The sequence below is a fragment of the Odocoileus virginianus genome, unplaced genomic scaffold, assembly GCF_023699985.2.
Source record: "Odocoileus virginianus isolate 20LAN1187 ecotype Illinois unplaced genomic scaffold, Ovbor_1.2 Unplaced_Scaffold_1, whole genome shotgun sequence".
Classification (NCBI taxonomy): Eukaryota; Metazoa; Chordata; class Mammalia; order Artiodactyla; family Cervidae; genus Odocoileus; species Odocoileus virginianus.
Genome location: NW_027224263.1, coordinates 10,904,702 through 10,927,398, shown reverse-complemented (window position 1 = coordinate 10,927,398; position 22,697 = coordinate 10,904,702). Strand labels below are relative to the sequence as shown.

General features: G+C 36.4%; 1 protein-coding gene across 1 annotated transcript in view; it reads right to left on the bottom strand.

Annotated features, from left to right (window-relative positions):
- Positions 1-5,151: 5,151 nt before the first annotated feature.
- The window catches only part of WDR44 (WD repeat domain 44), an 86,968-nt gene continuing 69,422 nt past the window's right edge, over positions 5,152-22,697 (bottom strand). The window contains exons 13-20 of the mRNA XM_020881539.2: positions 18,855-18,968; positions 15,090-15,212; positions 12,359-12,550; positions 12,052-12,153; positions 11,720-11,835; positions 10,501-10,628; positions 9,968-10,102; positions 5,152-6,299 (exon numbers count right to left, since the gene is read on the bottom strand). Of these exons, the coding sequence (XP_020737198.1) occupies positions 6,205-6,299; positions 9,968-10,102; positions 10,501-10,628; positions 11,720-11,835; positions 12,052-12,153; positions 12,359-12,550; positions 15,090-15,212; positions 18,855-18,968 (1,005 nt within the window). The 3' untranslated portion in view covers positions 5,152-6,204. The remainder of the gene's footprint in view (positions 6,300-9,967; positions 10,103-10,500; positions 10,629-11,719; positions 11,836-12,051; positions 12,154-12,358; positions 12,551-15,089; positions 15,213-18,854; positions 18,969-22,697) is intronic.

The following is a 22,697-nucleotide window of genomic DNA, read 5'->3' as shown; positions in this document are numbered from 1 at the left end:
AACCCACTCCAGTGTTCTTGCCTGGAAAATCCCATGGACAGAGAAGCCTGGTGAGCTACAGTCTATGGGGTCACAAAGAGTTGGACATGACTTAGCGACTAAACCACCAATAGTGGAAAAAAGTTTCTATCGTATTAATGAAGAGTGCTCTGATTGTGACCTTTGAAGGAAAAGGCCATACCTTATTATCTTTTATTCTTTACAGTACCTCAGAGTAGGAACTCAGAAAATATGCAATAAAATGATTGAAATCATAATTGTAACACCTTCATGAATTTCTGAGATCCAAAGCATATTAGACTCCCTCAAGGTCTTGACACAGATTAAGCGCTGGACGTTTGTTGAATGAGTGCAACTCCAGTGGAGCAACAGGACAGACTGTAAAATTGCTTTAGGATAATGCTAAGAAATGGCAACCCACTCCAGTGTTCTTGCCTGGAGAATCCCAGGGATGGGGTCACAGAGTCGGACACGACTGAAGTGACTTAGCAGGAGCAGTAAGCATCTGAAAGCAAGGCAGGAAGTTGTCTACAAAAGAATGCCATTGTTTATTTACTAAATAAGTATGGCTATCTATATGATCAAATCTTAATAGAGAACAGATAATATAGACGAATCTAATTTTAAAAGGTGATGTTGAGTAGCGAAAAAAGGCACTGACCTAAGTAACTAAAAATGGTGTTGTGACCAGATATTATGACATAAAAGACAAAGGACTTTATGTAAAAACTGTATTGTAGTTGGTAAATGTTTCTCCTGGGGATATGGGTTAGCAATTCTGAAACTGCTGAACATGTTGTGATTGAACAAATAAGTAAATGGATAGTGAATGGTGGGAACCAGGTGGCTCACTCTTGGAGAAAGAGGTTATTCATAAGCAAGAGGAGGAAACTAGAATAATCTATGCACTAATGGATCACTCAGAGACATCAGCAAGGATTCAAATCCAATTTAATATTGAGATACATAGAAAATTTTATAGATGTGGATATCAACAGAGATTTGTATGCATGCATATATTTCTTTGCTCTGTCAGCTGAGATGACCGAAAAGAAACAACGCCCCAGTAGCAATGAGCACATCTATCACCCAGATCTTCATTTTTAATACCAGTCTCTAATAAAAGGAACCTGGATAAGTGGTTGATTACAGAACTTGAAACATATGAAATGAACCTGGAGCATGTTAGGAGTGACATAAAGAAAGGAAGTGCTCAAAAAAAAAAAAAGTCAAAGGGACATAGAAGCCAACTTGAAAGAACAAGTTGAAAGACAAAATAATGCAGTGTTGGACTACAACTCAAAGTATAAAATAATTACCTGTAAGTCCAAGCTGACACAAACAAATGTTTGAAAAAATAAATAGGTGAGAAGAGACCTATCTCTTGTACTAAGCAGTTCCAAATTAAGTTATACAGACACTTGCTTCTCAAGGAGGTGGGCCTTTACTCTTTCCCACCCCAAGAGTTTGGGCTGTGCTTAGTGATTCACTTCCAAAGAACAGATTTATGGAAAGTGAGAAAAAAGTAACTTTGTAGTAGAGAAACCTGACAAACACTCCTCAGCCAAGTGATAAAGTCATGCTGGTACTATATATGCCTGATGCAATGTAATGAAGGAACAATCCACCTCCGTGAGCTTCCTCCCTAGAGGCTACAGCCTGTTGAAATCATGAGAAAAATACCAGACAAACCCAACTGAGGGACATTGAACAAAATACTTAACCAGTACTCCTCAAAACTGCTGAAGTCATCAGAAGCACGGGCAGTATGAGAGAACATCATGGCTAAGAGCCAAAGGAGACCTGACAACCACATATAATGTCACATCCTGGATGGGATTCCTGAACAGAAAAAGGACATAGGTAAAAACTAGTGAAATCCAAATAAAGCATGGAGCTAACAGTAATGTACCAGTGTTGGTTCCTTAATGTGAAAAATGTGCCACTGTAATGTCAGATGCTAACCACAGGGGAAGTTGGTGCAGGGGTTATGTGAACTATGCAAACTTTTCTGAAAAATATAAAACTATTCTAAAATAAAGTTTATTTAAATTAAGGAAGCACAATAAGCCTAAATGAAAGGTATTCTGGACTGGATCTTGGAACTGAAAAAGGACACTAGTGAAAAACTGGTGCAATATGAATAAAGTTTACTTAATAGTATTGCAGCAGTGTGGATTTTAGTTTTGATGAATGTACCATGGTAATGTAAGATACTAACATTAAGGGAAACTGGGTAATAAGTACATGGGAACGCCATATTTCCTTTGGAACTTTTCTGTAAATCTAGTTATTCCAAAATAAAATTTAAAAAATGTAGTGCAGAGTAGCTGGACATACAAGCTAGCTCGATCTGCTTGGGCCAGCCTAGATAACCTGTAATCTACATGATGACATTTGATTTGTTGGGGAATCTGCAGTGGATCCCTCCCCTCTATTCCATACCACCCTTCACACTGGCCCTGCTGTATCAACCTGAATGCATTTCATGTGCATGGATCTACACCAGCCATGTGGTTGTGGTTAACGGGGGAAACCTGGGCTCCCCAAGACTAGATGACTTACATCTAGAGAACAAAAGAAAATAGAATGGACCAAGCTTAAGAACTGAAGGGAACAGGAAAGCAGTTGCGGGGAGGAGTCTGATAATCAGGAGTTAGTTGGAAACAGAAGACAGGTTAAGATTTTGGGGGAAATAGACAACGATTTTAGGCTGGGAGGAGGGGTGCCAGAGATCAGTGAAAATGTTGCCTTGGTTAGGTACTTCGTTTTTTCTGCCTTACCTCTGGCTTACTCATAAGGTCTTTTACCCACATTATCTTTGCTACTTGTACTATTAGATGAACAAAGACTGGCCTAAAAGTCAAGTGGCTGTCATGAGTTACTAGGAAGCAAAAAAAACCAGAGATTGGGAATAGGATGAGAAGGGGCATTCCTAGGGCTACAGCCACGAGACAGTTCCAAGTCTCTTGCTTGTTTCTGTGGCCACCTTCTCCATCAGACTGGGAGCTCTTCTGGCACACAGATGCTGTCTTATTCTTCTTTAGTCCCAGCAATGGTCTGTACATAGGAGATGTTCAATAAACATACGCTAATGCAGAAGCAAGGCAGGAAGCTAGAAACTAGTGAAACTGGGCATGATTTTCTTTTGAAAACTTATGGGGAAATATTAAATCCCAAACATATTTTTATCCTGAATCCCCATAATAAAGACTTTAAAAAATTCCAAAAACTTGATTTTTTAATATCAGTAAGGAGAGCCGGCTCTCAAAACTTGAAATTGGAATTTGGGGAATGGATATATTAATGTTATACATGTATTTCAAAGAATAAAAAGCAACTGCTTAGCTGTATAATGTGAAAGACCAGAGAAAATGGCATGCTAAATTATGTTGAGTCATTCATATTTTAATTCCAATTAATGTAAACAAGATAAAGGCAAGGGAAGGCTTGTTATGACTCTCCAAAGAGTTTTCAATGAAATGTGGCTTTAAACTTATTTAGGCAGCCACACTAACTCGGTGATGAAATTTTCACCAGAGAAAGTGAAAATGAGAAAATATGGTTACTTTTTTCAAAAGCTAGGTTTATTCACTTTAATAGATTGTCTGTTGCCCTAAGATAAGATTGTGCTTGACTTTTTTTAGTATTAAAATGTTCTCTCTTTTATGATGGTGGCTTCCCAGGTGGCTCAGTGGTAAAGAATCCACCTGCTAAGCAGGAGATGCAGGTTCGATCCCTGGGTTGGGAAGATCCACTGGAGAAGGAAATGGCAACCCACTCCAGTATTCTTGCCTGGAAAATTTCATGGACAGAGGAGCCTGACGGGTTACAGTCTATTGGGTCACAAGTCAGACATGACTTAGCAACTAAATAACAAATAAATGGTGGAAGTTTTTTAAAGTGTTGAGTTGACAAAAAAGGGCTGGTGCCCTATGTCAATCCTTAAAATACTATTCATCAAAAAAAAATGCATTCATCCATGAAATATCAGTATCTGAAAAGTGCTTCCACATCCTCCCCTCCATTTTTTTTGGTCTAGAAGTGTACTGAGGGATTCGGGAAATGCAGTGAGAAATGTATGTCTATTGAGTACTAGCTAGGTACCAAGTTTTACATATACATGATTTTCACTAAATCCTTATGATTTCAGTGAGATATTCTCATATTACAGATAAGGACATGGAAATTAATATAAAATAACATGCCCAAGGAAGGTGCTCACAGAGGAAACCAAATCTAAGTTTATCTAATTCTAGAATCTGTGCTCGTTCCAATAATACCACACCACTTAGTACAGTGAGTTTCTAATACAGCTCATTTTAGGGAAAAATACTGTTCAATTTTTCTTTACATACATTTTGATGCTACCTTTTCAAACTCACTTTCTGACTTGCAACTTTGCAGCATATTTATATAATGATAAACCAACATTTTAAAAATTAAATTTAGAAGTATCAGTATTATTCTCTTAAGCTTGCATCCCAACTATTTTGCCTTTGCCTTTTTTTTTTTTTGCCTTTGCCTTTTTGTTCAAGAAACCACATAAAACCCATCAGGAAATATTCATATGGCAACACCCCGATTATATGCAGTTGAAACATCCAGCACCACAGCAAGACTACGAGGCATCAGGCAGAAGTCAGTGAAACCCAAGCAGCCTCAGAGAGTTGAATACACTGAGTTCTCTGAGACACTAGACCAATTCCACTGCCATCCAGACCTTGAGACTAAGAAAGAGACTGGTTAGAAAGCCAATGGCATAACAACTTGATCTGTCAGGCAGAGTACAAGAAAGTGAGCAGAGAGGTGGGGAGAGGATAGTGAGGGAGGTGGGAGGAGAGGAAGGAGAAAGCATGTCGCTGGGAAGAGGAAGAAAGCAGCATAGAAATAAAACCAAGATAAACAATACAGAATGAACTAGAAAATCCAGGACACTCAAGACTATGCTGATTAATAAGGATATGATCATGGCTCCTCAGGTTCTCACTTACATACTGAAAACCACTGCAGTAAAGAATGTATAAGCATAGAGATGAACTGGTAGCACTGTTCATTTTAGAACTAGAATTAAAAACTATTTTTCTTAAAGGTATGTAACTAATGCATTATAATTTAGGAGTCCAAAACTTGATCTCTGCTTGCTAAAAATCAAATTATATAACAAGACTTTTATTTTCTTACATTTCTCAAGTTACTGAAGTCATTGGAAAATAAAATCACATGTTTAACAACTTTTGGCCACCAACTTTTAATAATACATATTTAATTTTCAGAAACATATGCTAACCATCAACAACATTATTAGGGTTCCATCAACCCCAGATGTTATTTCATTGGTACATTATATCAATATTTACAAAGGCTTCCAAATTTAACAACACAAAACAAAACAGCTTAATTTTTAAAACTACAATGCTTTAAAAAAATGTAAACAGTTTATTTTTACATTATTGTAAAAAAGAAGACTCACTCCTTAATGCGGCTTAATTTTTTTTAAGTGAGCAAAGCCTGGTGCTCATGGATAAAGAATGAAAAGAATTCTTTACATAGAAACATTGTGCTCCAGTGTGGCAAAAAAAAAATTATATATACACATACAAAGAAAAGAATCTTAAGTCCACAATTTAGACCACACACACACAAAAAAAATCGTCCCCAAATTGAGAAATTTATAAAAACCATTTACACATGGTTGTTGACCTACTGAAAACCTATATAACATTTTTAAAACAATAACTCAGTCAAAAGATACCACTTCTCTTAAAAATGAAATTTTGTGCAAAAGAAATTATTTAAGCTAGAAACAAGACACTCCTCCTCAATAAGAGGCCAAAAGAGCCACTGAAATAATTTAACTCTGTTAGATTTAGTGCATGTAACCAAAAGGCACACACATGTGATTAATATATTAATATATTTTCATGCAGAAACCTGTGCATGTTCACAATTATATAACAAAAACACAAACGTAACAAAATGTAAAGCCTAATGTTTGGCAATGTTATTCTAGCTACATTCCTTTCTAGTCTATCAATCCAGGGTTTACTAGATCATTAACACTGCCTCTCAAAAAATATATTATATTTGAACAATTTCCAATAAAAATAAAAAAAAGGATGTTAACCTGAAACACTATGATTTTTTTCAGTCCTGGTACATACAGAAACTTACTGATATGTTTATTTTAAATGTCATTTCAAATTAAGATACATTTTTCCTTTTGTTAATAAACACTTTGATTGCTCCAGTGAAGTCAGCAGAGAGTAGAACTTCTGTGTTGTCTGTCTTCATAATACCTTAAAAGCATAAAAAAAAGTTTTTCACTGATTTTAAAGGAATATGAAGTCTGCTGCCACAAGCCTGTCACATGCCCATGACCCTCCACCTCTGGGGTGGGAAGAACCTCTCCCCGCCTTTTCAATCTATTTCCTGGCTTGCTCCCGTAATCCTTTCATCCTCTCTGAGGCTCAATTCCACTTTACCTTGTCTTAGCTGCTCTTTTCCTGGCATAGGGAGATTATGGTCCCTTGGGGCCTGGATGCCTGGATTTAGTCCCAGGCAGCCAAGGCCTCTAAATTGTCTAATTCTTCATTTCATGGCAAGAGTGTGTGTGTGTTAGTCACTTAGTTGTGTCCAACTCTTTGCAACCCCATGGACTACAGCTCACCAGGCTCCTCTGTCCATGGGATTCTCCAGGCAAGAATACTGGAATGGGTTGCTGTGCCTTCCTCCAGGGGATCTTCCTGACCAGAGATTGAACCTGGGTCTCCTGCATTGCAGGCAGATTCTTTACTGTCTGGCCATCAGAGAAGCCCTCACAGCAAGAGGCTGGTGTATTATTCAGCCCCAGGACTGGAGTGTTGGCAAGATGGGATCAGCTGGGCAAGTCTTTTGCTAACAGGGTTCACTAATGAGATTGACAGTAAGGTTTACTGTACAGCAGACATACTGGAACTGCCATGAAATGCAGTACACATGATTGCTCTGTGAATGCTGACAACACCTTTTGCCTTTCCAGTCCATACTGAAGAACTATGTAGCTATGCTGAATGGCAAAAATGCTTACCTCTTATGTTTGCCGGTAAAAACATTTAACAAACAAAATTCAGTGTTAACGATTATGCACAGGCAAGAATTGTAGACTTAAGAAGTGCTGATTTGTAAGGAAGCAGATAATCCAAACTTTAAACGGACAGTTGTGTACAGGATGAGTTAGACAAAATGGTTTCACTTAGATTTGCTAAAAACATATGCTAAACCTTTGAACATTCCTAATACACTTTTCATTTATCTCAAAGTACCATCATGCAGCAGAAGCAGCAGCAAACAACTGACAGATATCAGAGAGGCTGGAGAAGAAAAGAAATCATCATATATATAAATATAAAAATGTTTTATAAGATACTATATAATGAAGATGATAATATCTATTACACGCCAGGCATTTTGCTAGACGCATGTGTTATCTTTAATTCTTATCACAACCTTGTTTCTTTTTTTAGTTTTCAGCTGTATCTTTTTAAAAATTGGAGTATAGTTGATTTAAAATATTGTGTTAGTTTCAGTTGTACAGAAAAGTGATTGAGACATTCATATACTTGGAGGTACATAAATATGTACATGAGCTTCCCACGTGGCGCTAGTGGTACAGGACCCGCCTGCCAATGCAGGTAGATGTAAGAGACATGGGTTCGACCCCTGGGTTGGGAAGATCCCCTGGAAGAAGGTATGGCAACCTACACCAGTGTTCTTGCCCAGAAAACCCCATGGACAGAGAAGCCTGGCAGGCTGCAGTCCATAGGGTCACACAGAGTCGGGCGCAACTAAAATGACTGAGCATGCACACACATATATGTACATATATATTTTTTCCATTATAGGTTGTTACAAGATATTGAATATGTTCCCTGTGCTATATAGTAAATGCTTGTTATATATATTTTATATAAGGTAGTGTGCATCTGTTAATCCCATACTCCTAATTTATCCCTCTCCTTTTCCTTTTTGGTAACTGTAAGTTTGTTTTCTATGTCTGTGAGTCTGTTTCTGTTTTGTAAGTTCATTTGTACTATTTTTTAGATTTCATATATAAATGATGTCATACTTATCTTTGTCTGTCTGACTTACTTCACTTAATATAATCATTAGGTCCATCCATGTTGCTGCAAGTGGCATTATTTCATTCTTTTTAATGGCTGAGTAATATTCCTGTGTGTGTGTGTGTGTGTGTGTGTGTGTGTGTACTGTACCTTTGATTTGCATTTCTCTAATAATTAGTGATATGTTGAACATCTTTCATGTGCCTGTTGGCCATCTATATGTCTTCTTTGAAGAAATGTCATTTAGGTCTTCTGTCCATATCAAAACCTTATCAATGAGGTATTATCACCATTTTAAACATGATGAAAATGGAAGCTTAAATAGTCAAATATGTCAGGAATAAAGAGAAGGGCAATCAGATATACTTTATGATCTCATACCCCAGGTTTGAGAGTGTTCTTAGAATATACCTACACAGGTAGAAAATAGCAAACACAAATCTGAGTATGATCCAAAGTTCTGCCTCTTTAGAAAGGACCCAGCGAAGTGGTAACTGAACAATGTTAATACAGTGCGGTTTTGAGAAGTCTAAAAAAAGCACTTTCCATTTTTCCTCAAATAGTTTAAAAAACTAGAATTTTCTGTGCAATATGTAGGGGAATGTACAGAGTGTAAAAAGGAATCATTGGACAAAAAGAAAAGAAAAAACCCAACCAAATGACTTAATTTAGAAGACAGAAACAGGATTTGACTGTGAGGGAAAAAAATGAAAAGAAATATTTCCAAACAGGCATTTAGTAAAGGTGTAATAATTCTGAGTTGGTTTATTTTTAAATCATGTAATTGAAAGAAGTGCTAGACTGAAGCTTGTCTCTGGTATCAAAATTTTGCTTCACAGACAGAAGAAATAGTGTATTTAGTGCAGTGTAGAGTACAAACAATACCACAAGGGAAACTGCTTGAGATTAAATAAACATGCTTGAGAACTTTTAAATATTCAAATAATTTTAGAAGCACTCTTGGTACACTGTATGTATTGCTGTGTCTTTATAACACTCTTCAAGACCTGGTGTAGTCTCTAAAGTGAGAAAACGCATTTACTAAAATATTCTGCAATCGAGTATAACAATACAAACTGTTTTTGTTAACAACTGGTCCAAATTCACATGGCTTTATCTTGTTCTTATGAATTCACAGGGGAAAAAAAAGAATTAACAGGAAAATCATTTTTATATAATTGGCACTCACTACTACTTGATGGTTTCTTTTCACTTCCTAATCTGAGCATTTTATATAACTGAAAAGACTCCTCATTATTAAAACCTTATTACAGGCTTGGAGATATTGGGTTGACCAAAAACTTCATTCAGGTTTTTCCACTGGATATGAGGGAAAAACCCAAACAAACTTTTTGGTCAACCCAAGAGCTATCTATGAGAAGCTATAAATTTGTGGCAAGAGAAAATAATACTGCTTTCATTTTGGTTTAACTCACTTATTCAGTAATTATTTATTAAGCATCTACCATATGCAGGCAAGCACTGGGCTAGGCACTGGCAATACAACAATAAATAAAATACATAAAATCTGTGTCCTCACAGAGATGATACTGTAGTAGAAGAGAAAGGTGATATATTTTGTATATATTTATGTCTTGTTTGCATTTCTCTAAAGAGAACAACTGTTCATAAAAAAATTACAACCTTTCAAAATTTTCATTTTTAATTCCCAGGTGAATTTAAGAGAAGTAAAACCTCCAAGAATTATGTTACCAAAACGTTCATAAATGAATATCTGTCAACCATTATGTTGTATACAAGAAATATTCTTCATATTAATGAAGACCTCATAATACTCATAGATCAATGAAGCTACTAAAGGCTGATCAGAGAGCATGAAGGACAAATAAAACACAGGTACCTACCAGAGGGCATGGTTTCCAACACTTCGGCATCTTCACCTTTTTCATTTCCTTCTGATTTTTCAGATTGCACATCCAAAGACAACATCAAACTTGGGTTTGGAGCAAAGATAGCTGATGTAACAACTGCATTATGTGCTGTAAAAAAAAAAAATCGACTTTAGGATAACTAGTAAGCTTGATTCTAAACATCAAGATAAAAAGTATAATATGCAAAAAATATAATAGTGTATGTTCTATACAAATATCTTTAGAAATGAACAGATAAGTAACTCAGAACTATTTAAAACTCAAAAATATTTTCTTAAAAAAAAAAACCCCAAAACCACATACAAGTTCTGAGATTCCATGACATCTCAAATTTTACACAAGTATAAGTTCTTCCTTGGTATAGAAAAGTCAAACAAAGCCAATACAAACTGAAAGCAGTTAAAACTGCCAAACTCTCTCTCTGAAATAATGCCTATACAAATTTACCTATAATATATCTTAACTTTATTTATTTAAAAGACACACCAAACTGGGCATTTACTTACCTTTAATACCTTCCCAAAAGTCATTACGATCTCTCCTGACTGAAGTAAACTTGCTTAAGTCATGGTAAGTACTCCAGATATAAACATACTTATCTTCTGAGCCACTAACAAGGTAATTAAAATCATGGCTAAATTTAGGGAAGAAAGAAAAAGAATCAAAGTTGTGGGGCTTTTTAGGGGTTTCTCTCTATCAGAGCTTCCTAGTTTGAAACACCTAAGAAAACATCCAAGAGAACTTGCTGAAATACAGACTCCTAAGCCTCACTTCAGAGGCCCTAAACATGTAGGGTTGATATGGGTGGCCAGTGGCATTCATACGTTTATCAAGGTTCTAGGTAACCGGTGCTGGGTTAACCCACACTGGGAGGAATGCCTGTTGCTGCTGCTTTGTCTCTAAGTCATGTACGACTCTGTGACACCAGGCCCGCCAGGCTCCTGCCGTCCATGGGATTCTCCAGGCAAGAATACTGGAGTGGGTTGCCATTTCCTTCTCCAGGGGATCTTCCCCACCAGGGATGGAACCTGTGTCTCCTGCATTGCAGGCAGATTCTTTACCACTGAACCACCAGGGAAGCCCGCAGGAGGAATGTCTACTTAAGAGATAAAAGAGAGAAGCTGAATACTTTACTAATTAAATTACTGGGTAATTACTGGGTAGCTCAAGAAAAACAGAGAACTGGTAAGAAAAGGACTGAAATAAAGAGGGCTATAAAGAAAGAAGAGGTAGGTATTTCAGGAGAGCCTGCAGACCCTAAATTAAAAGTTCAAATAATAATGACATATAAAGGTATAAATACAGGACATTGTACCTTAGGGTCTCAAAATGCTTTATTAGTTTCTGTACTTAAAAGGCCAAGGGTGAGTGGTGGTGGGATAAATCTCCTCTTAGAAAGCATACATGAAAGTACAAAAGCACAAATTCTGGAGCTGGGAGTCTTCTAATCCTGGCTCTGCTACTACCAGTGTGATTTAAGGCAAATTACTTAATTTTCTGGATGTTGCTTCCTCATCAGCAGAGGAGGAGCAATTCTAACTCTACCAAACAGGTGGATAAGGTAAGTTGTGTATGATTGATAAAATGAGATACCAGTTGTAAAAATCCAAAGTAACTAACATCATTATACATAAACATATAAACATAAGGTATAGATCAATGGAAAAATGGGAGTAGGGGAGAAATATTGTGATCTCTATGGGGAATTCCTCATTGCCAATTTACCTGAAACTTGCTTTGATCTGGCTGCTGCTGTTGACATAACCTTTATACTTCATGGACAGTGACAAATCTCTAAGATCATATAGTCTGATTCTGGAGTCATTTGAGGTTACCAGTATCTAAAAACAAATCAAAGGAAAAGTTAAAAATACCACCATTTAATCTGTGTTAAGGTACAACCAAAAAAGGGTGTTACACAAATATAGAATATACCTCAAAACTAGAAAAAGCAATATTCCATAAGAAAGGAAATATATTCTTAGCCAAGATATGAAGAACTTACTTTCAGGAGTCTATATATAGTGTGGAGAGAGATGGTTTTGAATACTTAGTACCTTATTTTCTCCAGGTAAAGGCTCAATGCCAGTAATTTTTCTTCCAACCTTGTTGCGCCCTCTAGTAGATCGGACATGTATCTGTGTGTGGTATTTCAAATGCTAAAAAACCACAATTTAAAAAGATCAGAATTAGAAGCTCAAAGATCATCTGAGCCAACTCACAGACAAACATGGTATTAATATTATTTGTCCCAATTTACAGATAAGGCAGTTAAAGTCCAGGGAGGATACACCAACTTATTCCAAACCACAAAAGGGTCTTCTAAGTATTCAAGTATGTAATTTATACAAGATAGTCATTTACCTCTGTATCATAGAAAATACACCTTCCATCATATGTTCCAATCACTGCATATTTGCCATTCTGACAGAAATTTGCAGCTGTGATCAATTTTGTTTGACCATCTACTTCATTCCACAAAGCCACTTTTTTGTCAGGTATGTTCCAAAGGCGGAGCTTTCCATCCAATGACCCACTTAGAAAATACCTGTCATCCTAAAAAGGTGGCAAAAGAGGAAGCTTTCATTTTACCACATGAAGAAAAACTAATCAGCAAAATCAATACATCAAGTCTATTAGAAATAAATGTTAAAATATGTAAGATTTTATTTTAAAAGTATTAAAGTAAGTATTTTATTCATTAAAAATAACAATTAGAAACCTCAATATTCATTTTTGAGAAATGAGGTTCTAATCATTTATCATATCCTTAAACTGCTTTTCCCAAGGAATAGATGTTAACAGACAATAGAGTAAATATCGTGTAGAAGTGTTTTGTGATCAAATAAGTGAGAAATTCTGGGTTCTCTGTTAATATGCGTTCTGAATCTTTCTGCAGGGGGTTGGCAGGGGGTCAGGTAGGGACACCTAGCAGGGCTAGCACATTCAAGGAACATGCTTTGGGAAACACTCCCTATAATGGTACATTTGCCCATACCTTCCTTGCGATACATGTAATACATGGATAAAAAAGTAACTAATGTTAGTTAGCTCACAGAACCAGTTAATTTTTGGAACTCCAACACCCTGTCAGCAGAGAATCGCGTCACTATTTAAATTCTTAACCAAATTTTCAATTTCAAACCAAGGATTCTCAAATGGGGGCAAACAGGCCCCAAAGGGGACATCTAGCAATGTCTGGAGATATTTCTGATTGTCACAATTTAGGGGGTGGGCGCTACTGACATCTAGTGGGAAGAGCCCAGAAATGCTGTTAAACATACTACAATGCATAAGACAGCCTTCCCTCTCTCTACAAAAAAGAATTATCCAACCCAAAATGCCTTTAGTGCCAAGGTTTAGAAACCTTGCTCTAAACCAGGCCTATCAAAAAGTTGCTCTAATTTTTGGTAACATAAGAATTAAAGATAAGATAAAATAATTAGGACACAAAAACATGAAACAGATTTTCTTTTCCATTCAAGATTATTATTCTTACCTACTTCTGAAGCCTGTCAAGGATAACCTTCATAGAATAGGTATTTTTACAGATATGGTATAGTAGGCTCAACTCAATGTATACCACTAGAAGTGCTGAACAAGTAAAAATACTTTATCTTGGTCTTACAATTCATTATATACACATATACACGTGTATATGTGTATCTCTATTTTGCTATTTCTTTTATAACCCTGCTTCCTTCCAAGTTACATTATTTGATACAGTTATATTTCCAAGGAAAATGTCAACATCACTGCATTCTTCCCTAGCCCCTCTCATAAACTCTCCAGGTAAGTAGAAGTTTTAGAAATAAGGCTTTTCGGTTTCTAAAATAAAACCAAATAAAGGTATAGGGAAATTGCTGACTAGAACAGAAACCTTAATGATAAAGTACTACATGGATAACTATCATCATCTAATACCCCTCTCTTTCCACTCTGATACATTATAGTTAAAATAGAAGTGGGGGATTTTGTTCACAGTTGCTGACAGGGGTAAATCCATTCTTCTGTTGCATCCTTAGGTGACAGGATGGGGGTATTTTTCAGAAAGAAGCCTTGAGAGCTTGATGGTCAAACTGATATGCTGTTAACACAGATTAAACATCTTTAATTTTCAAAAGTTCTTAATAAAGTACTTTATTAATGCCTATGTTATAAGCCTGCCCAGGGAGGGAAATTATATTGAGAGACAAAAGTCATTCTTCTTTCTTAATCTGAGGAAAGAGAGAAAGAAATGTGAATATAATTGAAAGTCTGCATTAAAAAAGACAATGGGTATTAACATATAGAGATGAGGACATGATTGGAAATGTAATCATATACACCAACATAGGGGAGGGAAAGTCAACGAAGGTCAGCTCAAGCCTTCCACTTATTTCAACCTAGCTGGTGAAGCAGTGCCAACACATGACATCCCTGTGCTTACAGCTGCAAAGAACTAAAACTTCTCTAGCCTTATGCATTTAGTGGATCTATCTTACAAGGGCATCAGATAGGTCTGGAGTCCATGATAGTAGACTTTTCTCTTTTAGTTGAAATCATATGAAATTCCTTCTGGAAGAAAGATATTACAGGATTTTCTACACTGAAAATGAGTTAAGAGGAGATCTCAAGATTCACAATGTTTCCAGATATGAAACAGGAATTCAGTCTATCTTGTAATGAATTTTGGTCTTTGCCACTTTCAACCTTTTCTTTGTCTCTTCCCTTCCTGACTCTCCTGCAACTAATTATTCCTGCCTATTTGCTTCCCTTTCTTATTTACCTGCTGTATTTTCTTCTTCCACCATCTCCAACCTCTTTCCTCTTTAATAGGGTATCTTATTTATTTATACCCTGCAGGTTTTATTAAAGACTTGGGATGACTTTTCACTAGTATATTGATATTTAGACTATAATATTTCCAGCTCTTCTAATGCAGATTAGTACAATATTTAGTTCCTTTCTTATTTCTAAAGCAGAATGAAACATTAAGTTGCTGTAAACTATATGGCTATTAATAATTGTTTTTTCCTGTAGTCCAGATATCCTCCAGAGAAAACTGGTTCCCTCACCTTCCTCATAGTATAACAAAAAACATGTAAACACTTACTCTTGGATGGAAAGCTATGGCAGTGACAAAATCTATATGCTGAAAACAGCAAAGGCATTCTCTTCTGGAAATGTGCCATAATCTGACTGTTTTATCCATTGAAGAAGAAAGCAGAAAGTAGTTCTATGGAGAAATTGACATTGATTATTTTATCATCATATAAAAAAATATTTACACCATAAAAGTGAACTTTTAGTTTTAGTACCTCAATAATTTTATTATTATTAGTACTGTTATATGCAGGATCAGACAGCACAAAAGATATCCAATTCACTTGGACAACCCCATTTTCCCCCCAAATAGTTAAATATCATATTTCTTTGATTCTAAGACTTTTTCACATTACATATTATGAAATGAGGATGAATCTTATGACTTCTATTGAAAGAAATTTGCAAGATGCCAAGAGAGGACCAGGGTGTGCCTTAGTCGTTGGAGTCTGCACCTACTGGAAGTTAGCATCACTTCGGTTATTTTCACATTGATAACACTAGTGAATTTTAACTTACATGAGTTCCCTAACTGTCACTTAACATGCCTTCAAAAAGATCACCGTCCAAAGCAGCATGGAAATGAAAAGTTATTGTGCACCTGTCACACCTCAGGCAAGAAAATTAGAGAATAGAAATTGTTAAATGTCTCAGAATTTTCAAAGCTAGAAGAGGGTAGTGTAACTGACTCAGGCATTATGATGGCTCATCACCAGAAACCAAACATCTATTTGTCAAAAGGTTCCAGCTGGCAGAAGCTCTTTAATTTCTAAACACAAATCTATTTGAGGGAAGAACTATGAGTTATGCTGAACGAGGAAACTCAAATGAAATCTTAGTATTCTTTGGCATGAGTAAAGGTGCTAAACAAATTGAAATAATGATGATATTTACTGAGTACTTACAATATGCTAAACATTGTTCTCAGCACTATACAGCAACCCTATGAGGTATGTACATTATTACCTGCTTTTGCAAATGAGAACACTGAGGTAGAGAGGTTACATAATTTGTCTAAGACTATACAGCTTGTCAGTGGCAGAGCTGCAATTTGAACCCGAGTAGTCTGGCTCTAGGTTAGGCTCTAACCACTATACTACTGTGCAGAGTGCTTATGAAAAATGAGATGCTTTGTTATTTGCTTAAAGTAATAAAGACTCTTTAATCTTTGAATGTAAAAAGACTAAGCACAAATATGGATTCAGATATGTTACTGTACTGATACATATATGCTATCTGGGCTAGTGTAAAAAACTGTATATTTTATGTGGTATACCTATTTTAAAATAAAGATATATCTTACAACTAAAAATAAAACTTTGACAAGAGAAAAAAAAGAAAAAAAATTTTAAAAAAGAAAAAAAGGAAAAAAAGAAAAAGAAAAAAAGAGAAAAGAAAAAATTTAAAAACCCAAAAATAAAAATATAAAATAAAACCAAAATAATAGAAAAAATAGAATTTTGAAAGACTTATAATAACTTTTGAAACATCTAATAACAGTTCTTTTTATTTTCAAGGTCCACTCAGTTCCAGAAGTTTTGAAGAGTATATACAGTTTGCTTTATATTTCCTGATATTTAATAACAAGTGTATAAAAACTAAATCTATGGTCTGCTGTTCATTAAAACTGAATTTATTCAATTCTTTCAACAGTCCATTGGTTTAAGTATACAAAAGAAATACTAAGACATCCCTGAAAGTGAAGATGTCAAAGACGTGTTAAGACTGGTTCTATCATGCTAAGAGATTTTTGTTCAATAAATACTTATTAACTAAACAAAATTAAACAGTTTTCTTGAACTAAGCATGGTCTTATGAGTCAGAAAAATTAGATTCAGATCTAGGTTCTACCCATAACTAGTTTTGTGATCTGGGATGGGTCAGAGGCCCAGTCTTCTAATCCACAATATGAAATAGCATCCACCTCACAGCACTAAGAAGATAAATGTTTAAAAAAAAAAAAAAAAAAGAAAAAGAACTAACAAGGTAATTCTTGCTACCTGGCACAAAATAAATTTTCAACAAACAGAAAACCCCCTATAAATATCAACTGTGCTAGATACTGAAAGAAACAACAGTAAAGAAAGTCAGACCCCTACTCTTGAGGGGCTTAGAATCTCATTGCCAATAAGACCTAGAAATGTACATACATAAACAGTTAAGTAAAAAGAAAGTTTAAGGGAAGAGCACACAGACAGATGAAGGCCTTAAGAACAAAACTGAGGTTTTCTGGAGAAGAAATTCTGCCTTAAGACTCCAGTATGACACCTGCTGTGCTTTCAAAGTCTGCCCTGCAGATTTTAAACTTGCTTGGCCCCACAACCGTGTGAGCCAATTCCTTAAAATAAACTTCCTGATGTATGCATTTCCTCTTGATTCTGTTAATCTGGAGAACCCTGACTGATACAGCGGTCAATGGAGAATTAATTTCTTCAGTTAGTTTTGCATTTCACAAAAAATACTGGCTTGCTTTAAGACAGTAAAATGAGGGTAGGGTTCCCAATTAGGTGCTTTGTACTTCTTATTCTAGATGAATATGATTATCAGATTTAAGGATACTTTAAACTTCCATCTTCTGACAACACAGATTTCATACAGGGTAGGGTGAAGGGGGAAGTACAAAGGCACAACTGGGGCTCAATTTAGAATTAGACTACCAGGTGAGGCCCAAGCTTTTCCAGGAGGTTAGAGAAAGATGTTATGAAATGCACCCATAATATCTACACAAATATGATAGGTGCAGCAATTCAGAAGTGGAGTGACTCGAAGCTGGAGCTCAGGGAAGCCTGACTCGCTAGTATGTGTGCACACTCAGTCATGTCCAACTCTTTGGAAGCCCACCAGGCTCCTCTGTCCATGAGATTTTCCAGGCAAGAATACTAGAGTGGGTTGCCATTCTCTTCTCCAGGGGATCTTCCTGACCCAGGGGTTGAACCCACATCTCCTGCATCGGCAGTCAAGATTCTTAATCACTGAGCCACCTGGGAATCCGACTTGCCAATACATACCAGTGGGATCTCTGTGATACGTGAAGTTCTCCTGACATAGTTAAAATATACGGGCATTAACAGTATCCTTGCTAGTATTTTGTTAACTCAGATGACTTTTCTTAACTTAAGGCTTTTAAATATTACTTTCCCCCACAAATTCTTAATATATATTGGATTCTGATTACTGACAAATTTTAATACAAGGGAAGTATATTGAATAATGTAAAAATTAAAAAAAAATTCCAAAAATGCTTTCATGTTTCAGATATCTTAAATGAAATTTAAAATATCTCTTAAAATTTTTGCAAACTTCTAAGATATTTGATTGGTGGCAAAATATCCCGCTACTCCTAAAATAATCTTGCTCTAAGGAAAAAAAGCATAAAATGAAGACTTACCATTGATTTGTAGAATATAATTGTTAAACCTAAACTAATAATTTCATGAAGGTAGCAGACTAGCTCCAAAACAGTCTTGATTGGCTAGGTCAGACTTCATCTTTGTAGTTGAAGTCATATGCATTTTGCTGAGGATAGTTATTTTGCAAAACTACTTTATAAAAGAAGCAAGAAGTATAAGTATATAGACAGATTCAGATAGAAGTAACATAAACATTTTCTTATTAGCCTAATCTATCATTTCTCTTTTTTAATTTCAATTAATTTGTAACTCCCACAAAGTAGTTACAGACCTTCAGACTTGATGGTGACAATCATACAAATAAAACATTTGTTCTTATCCTAAAAAGTTATGCAGAATACAAAATTCAAATAAGAATTTCTTACTTTAGACCAGGAAAGATCAAGCAGATCAGCAGTATGTCCTTTATATTTGCAAAACGGCCGTTGTCGAAATGGTGCATTTTTATCATCAGGGTCTTCATCAGTTCCACTGCATACCTATTTAGACATGAAAACAAATGTTAAAACTAGAAAAACAAATGCTTTATACTCTTTCCTCCCTATTTGTTTTCTCATCATTTTGTATGATGTTTGACTAAAATCTTGACCCATTAAAACCCAACTCCTCTTTATGTTGAATCTGCTACTTATTACTTCCTTACCTCCTTGTCCTAATAAACCAGGATCATCTCTAAAGACATTGTGCTACTGCAATCTTTCACTCTCTAAGCTCCCACTTTGTCTTTTTTTTTTTAGCATCTGTTCCTTTAGGAGAGGTGGGAGCAAATACCAGGGGATGATCATGGGCTCAATTAAGGACAGAAATGGTAGGGACCTAACAGAAGCAGAAGATATTAAGAAGAGGTGGCAAGAAGACACAGAAGAACTGTACAAAAAAGATCTTCACGACCCAGATAATCACCTTGGTGTGATCACTCACCTATAGCCAGACATCCTGGAATGTGAAGTCAAGTGGGCCTTAGGAAGCATCACTAAAGCTAGTGGAGGTGATGGAATTCCAGTTGAGCTATTTCAAATCCTGAAAGACAATGCTATGAAAGTGCTGCACTCAATATGCCAGCAAATTTGGAAAACTCAGCAGTGGCCACAGGACTGGAAAAGGTCAGTTTTCATTCCAATCCCAAAGAAAGGCAATGCCAAAGAATGCTCAAACTACTGCACAGCTGCACTCATCTCACACGCTAGGAAAGTAATGCTCACAATTCTCCAAGCCAGGCTTCAGCAATATGTGAACCGTGAACTTCCAGATGTTCAAGCTGGTTTTAGAAAAGGCAGAGGAACCAGAGATCAAATTGGCAACATCTGTTGGATCATCGAAAAAGCAAGAGAGTTCCAGAAAAACATTTATTTCTGCTTTACTAACTATGTCAAAGCCTTCGACTGTGTAGATCACAATAAACTGTGGAAAATTCTGAAAGAGATGGGAATACCAGACCACCTGACCTGCCCCTTGAGAAACCTATATGCAGGTCAGGAAGCAACAGTTAGAACTGGACATGGAACAACAGACTGGTTCCAAGTAGGAAAAGGAATACGTCAAGGATGTATATACAGCCTTGTCACCTGTTTATTTAACTTACATGCAGAGTACATCATGAGAAACGCTGGGCTGGAGGAAGCACAAGCTGGAATCAAGATAGCTGGGAGAAATATCAATAACCTCATATATGCAGATGACACCACCCTTATGGCAGAAAGTGAAGAAGAACTAAAGAGCCTCTTGATGAAGGTGAAAGAGGAAAGTGGAAAAGTTGGCTTAAAACTCAACATTCAGAAAACTAAGATCATGGCATCCGGTCCCATCACTTCATGGCAAATAGATAGGGAAACAGTGGAAACAGTGGCTGACTTTATTTTTCTGGGCTCCAAAATCACTGCAGATGGTGATTGCAGCCATGAAATTAAAAGACACTTACTCCTTGGAAGGAAAGTTATGACCAATCTAGAGCAGCATATTAAAAAGCAGAGACATTACTTTGTCAACAAAGGTCTGTCTAGTCAAGGCTATGGTTTTTCCAGTGGTCATGTATGGATGTGAGAGTTGGACTATAAAGAAAGCTGAGCACCGAAGAATTGATGCTTTTGAATTGTGGTGTTGGAGAAGACTCTTGAGAGTCCCTTGGACTGCAAGGAGATCCAACCAGTCCATCCTAAAGGATATCAGTCCTGGGTGTTCACTGGAAGGACTGATGTTGAAGCTGAAACTCCAATACTCTGGCCACTTGATGCGAAGAGCTGACTCATTTGAAAAGACCCTGATGCTGGGAAAGATTGAGGGCAGGAGAAGGGGACGACAGAGGATGAGATGGCTGGATGGCATCACCGACTCAATGGACATGGGTTTGGGTGGAATCCAGGAGTTGGTGATGGAGAGGGAGGCCTGGCATGCTGCAGTTCATGAGGTCACAAAGAGTCAGACAGGACTGAGCGACTAAACTGAACTGATCATGATTGGTTTAAGCTAATTATGATGAGCTCACTCCCTTTTCCACTGATGAGTGGTTTAGGCATAAGCATATGCTAGAATTTTCATCAATAAAACATGAGGGCAGGTTGTTTGGGGATGAGGAAATAGGGAAGGCTTCTAGAAAGATTTCCTCACTCTTAAAAAGGAGTATTCTAAAGGGACCTTCCTCTTTTCTGCCTCTGAACACTGTTGTCTACATGTGACAGTAAGTCACCAAGACAGTAGCAGTCATCTTACTACCATGAGGGGACCAAGTTAAAGAGAACAACAGATAATGAATAGCAAAGCAGGAGGATGGAATGACTTTGTGTCTCTGATGACATAACTGAGCTGCTGAATTAACTAACTCTGGAGCTGCCTTACCTCCCGACTGGCTGCCTTATTGTTTAAGATATTTTCAGTTGAATTTCTGATATTTGAAGTCAAAAGCATACTGACAGGTAGAGGTGGGTAGAAAATAATGCCATGCATGTTTGCCATGCATTTATTTTACAATATGCTTTTGTATTCATTATCTGAATGAATCCTAACAACTCTGTGAGGTAGGTATTACCATTATGAAGATGAAGAAATTAAGAAAAAATTGAGGCTCAAAGATGTCAAAATAACATATTAAAGCCCACACAGCCACCTGTAAACAGCAGAACCAAAGCATCTTACAGAACCAAAGCATCTAACTGTAAGTCCAGAGGTTGGTCCTCATATGTTTTAGAGGATGTTGCTTGAGCAAAAATACAGAAGGTTAGCTAAGACTTGTATATTTAGGGAAGGGTAGGTAGAATGATGAGGAGGGAGAAAAACTTATATGGAAAAAAGCAGAGGATTGGGACAAAAAGGTACTTTGAGATCAGATCATAAAGACCCCTGGATTTGCAGTTTAAAATTTCAGACATTCTAAGGTAACGGAGAGCCAAGACAAGTTTCTGAAAAGAAAAAAATAACATGATCTGACTGGGACTTTAGAAAGAGAATGCTGGGTAATAACATAAAAGGTGGTTTGGAAAGAGAGTTGGGACAGGAAGAGCAGTCAGTAAGTTTAAGAGTAATGAGGGCTTAAATAAGATGGTGGCCATGAGGACAGAGAGAAACTACTCCTGTTAGCTGTTAACAATTTTACAGGTTATAAAAACATCTTCACATCCACTATGGAGAGAGACCAACAATATCAATGCCCTGACCCTTTGCCAAACACTCCTAATGCTGGATGACTACAGCTACTTCCTCTAATTTTACTGTCAGATTAGTGAGGACCATGGGAAGACACAAAACAAAACAGGCTTCTTGCCCTATTACATCAAATTCAACTTTATGTTTAATAATCCTTTTCATTTAATTAACTCCTTAGTGTATTGCCCCTAGCCATGATTCCAGGTCTCTTTTTTTCTCCTTACAACATCCATTTTCTTTCATGTATATCTGAATCACTTTGCTGTATACCTGAAACCTATCACAACACTGTTAATCAACTATACTCCAATATAAAGTTAAAAAAACATCCATTTTCTTCCCCTTGTATTCTACATATTTTTTTTATTTTTTCACTTATTTTTATTAGTTGGAGGCTAATTACAATATTGTAGTGGTTTTTGTCATACATTGACATGAATTAGCCATGGATTTACATGTATTCCCCATATTTTTAAAATACTTCATGTATTTTTTATTATAAAGTAATACATACTCAGTATAGACAAATCAGAAAGCATAGAAAGTAGAAAAACTAAATGATCTGAGAGAAT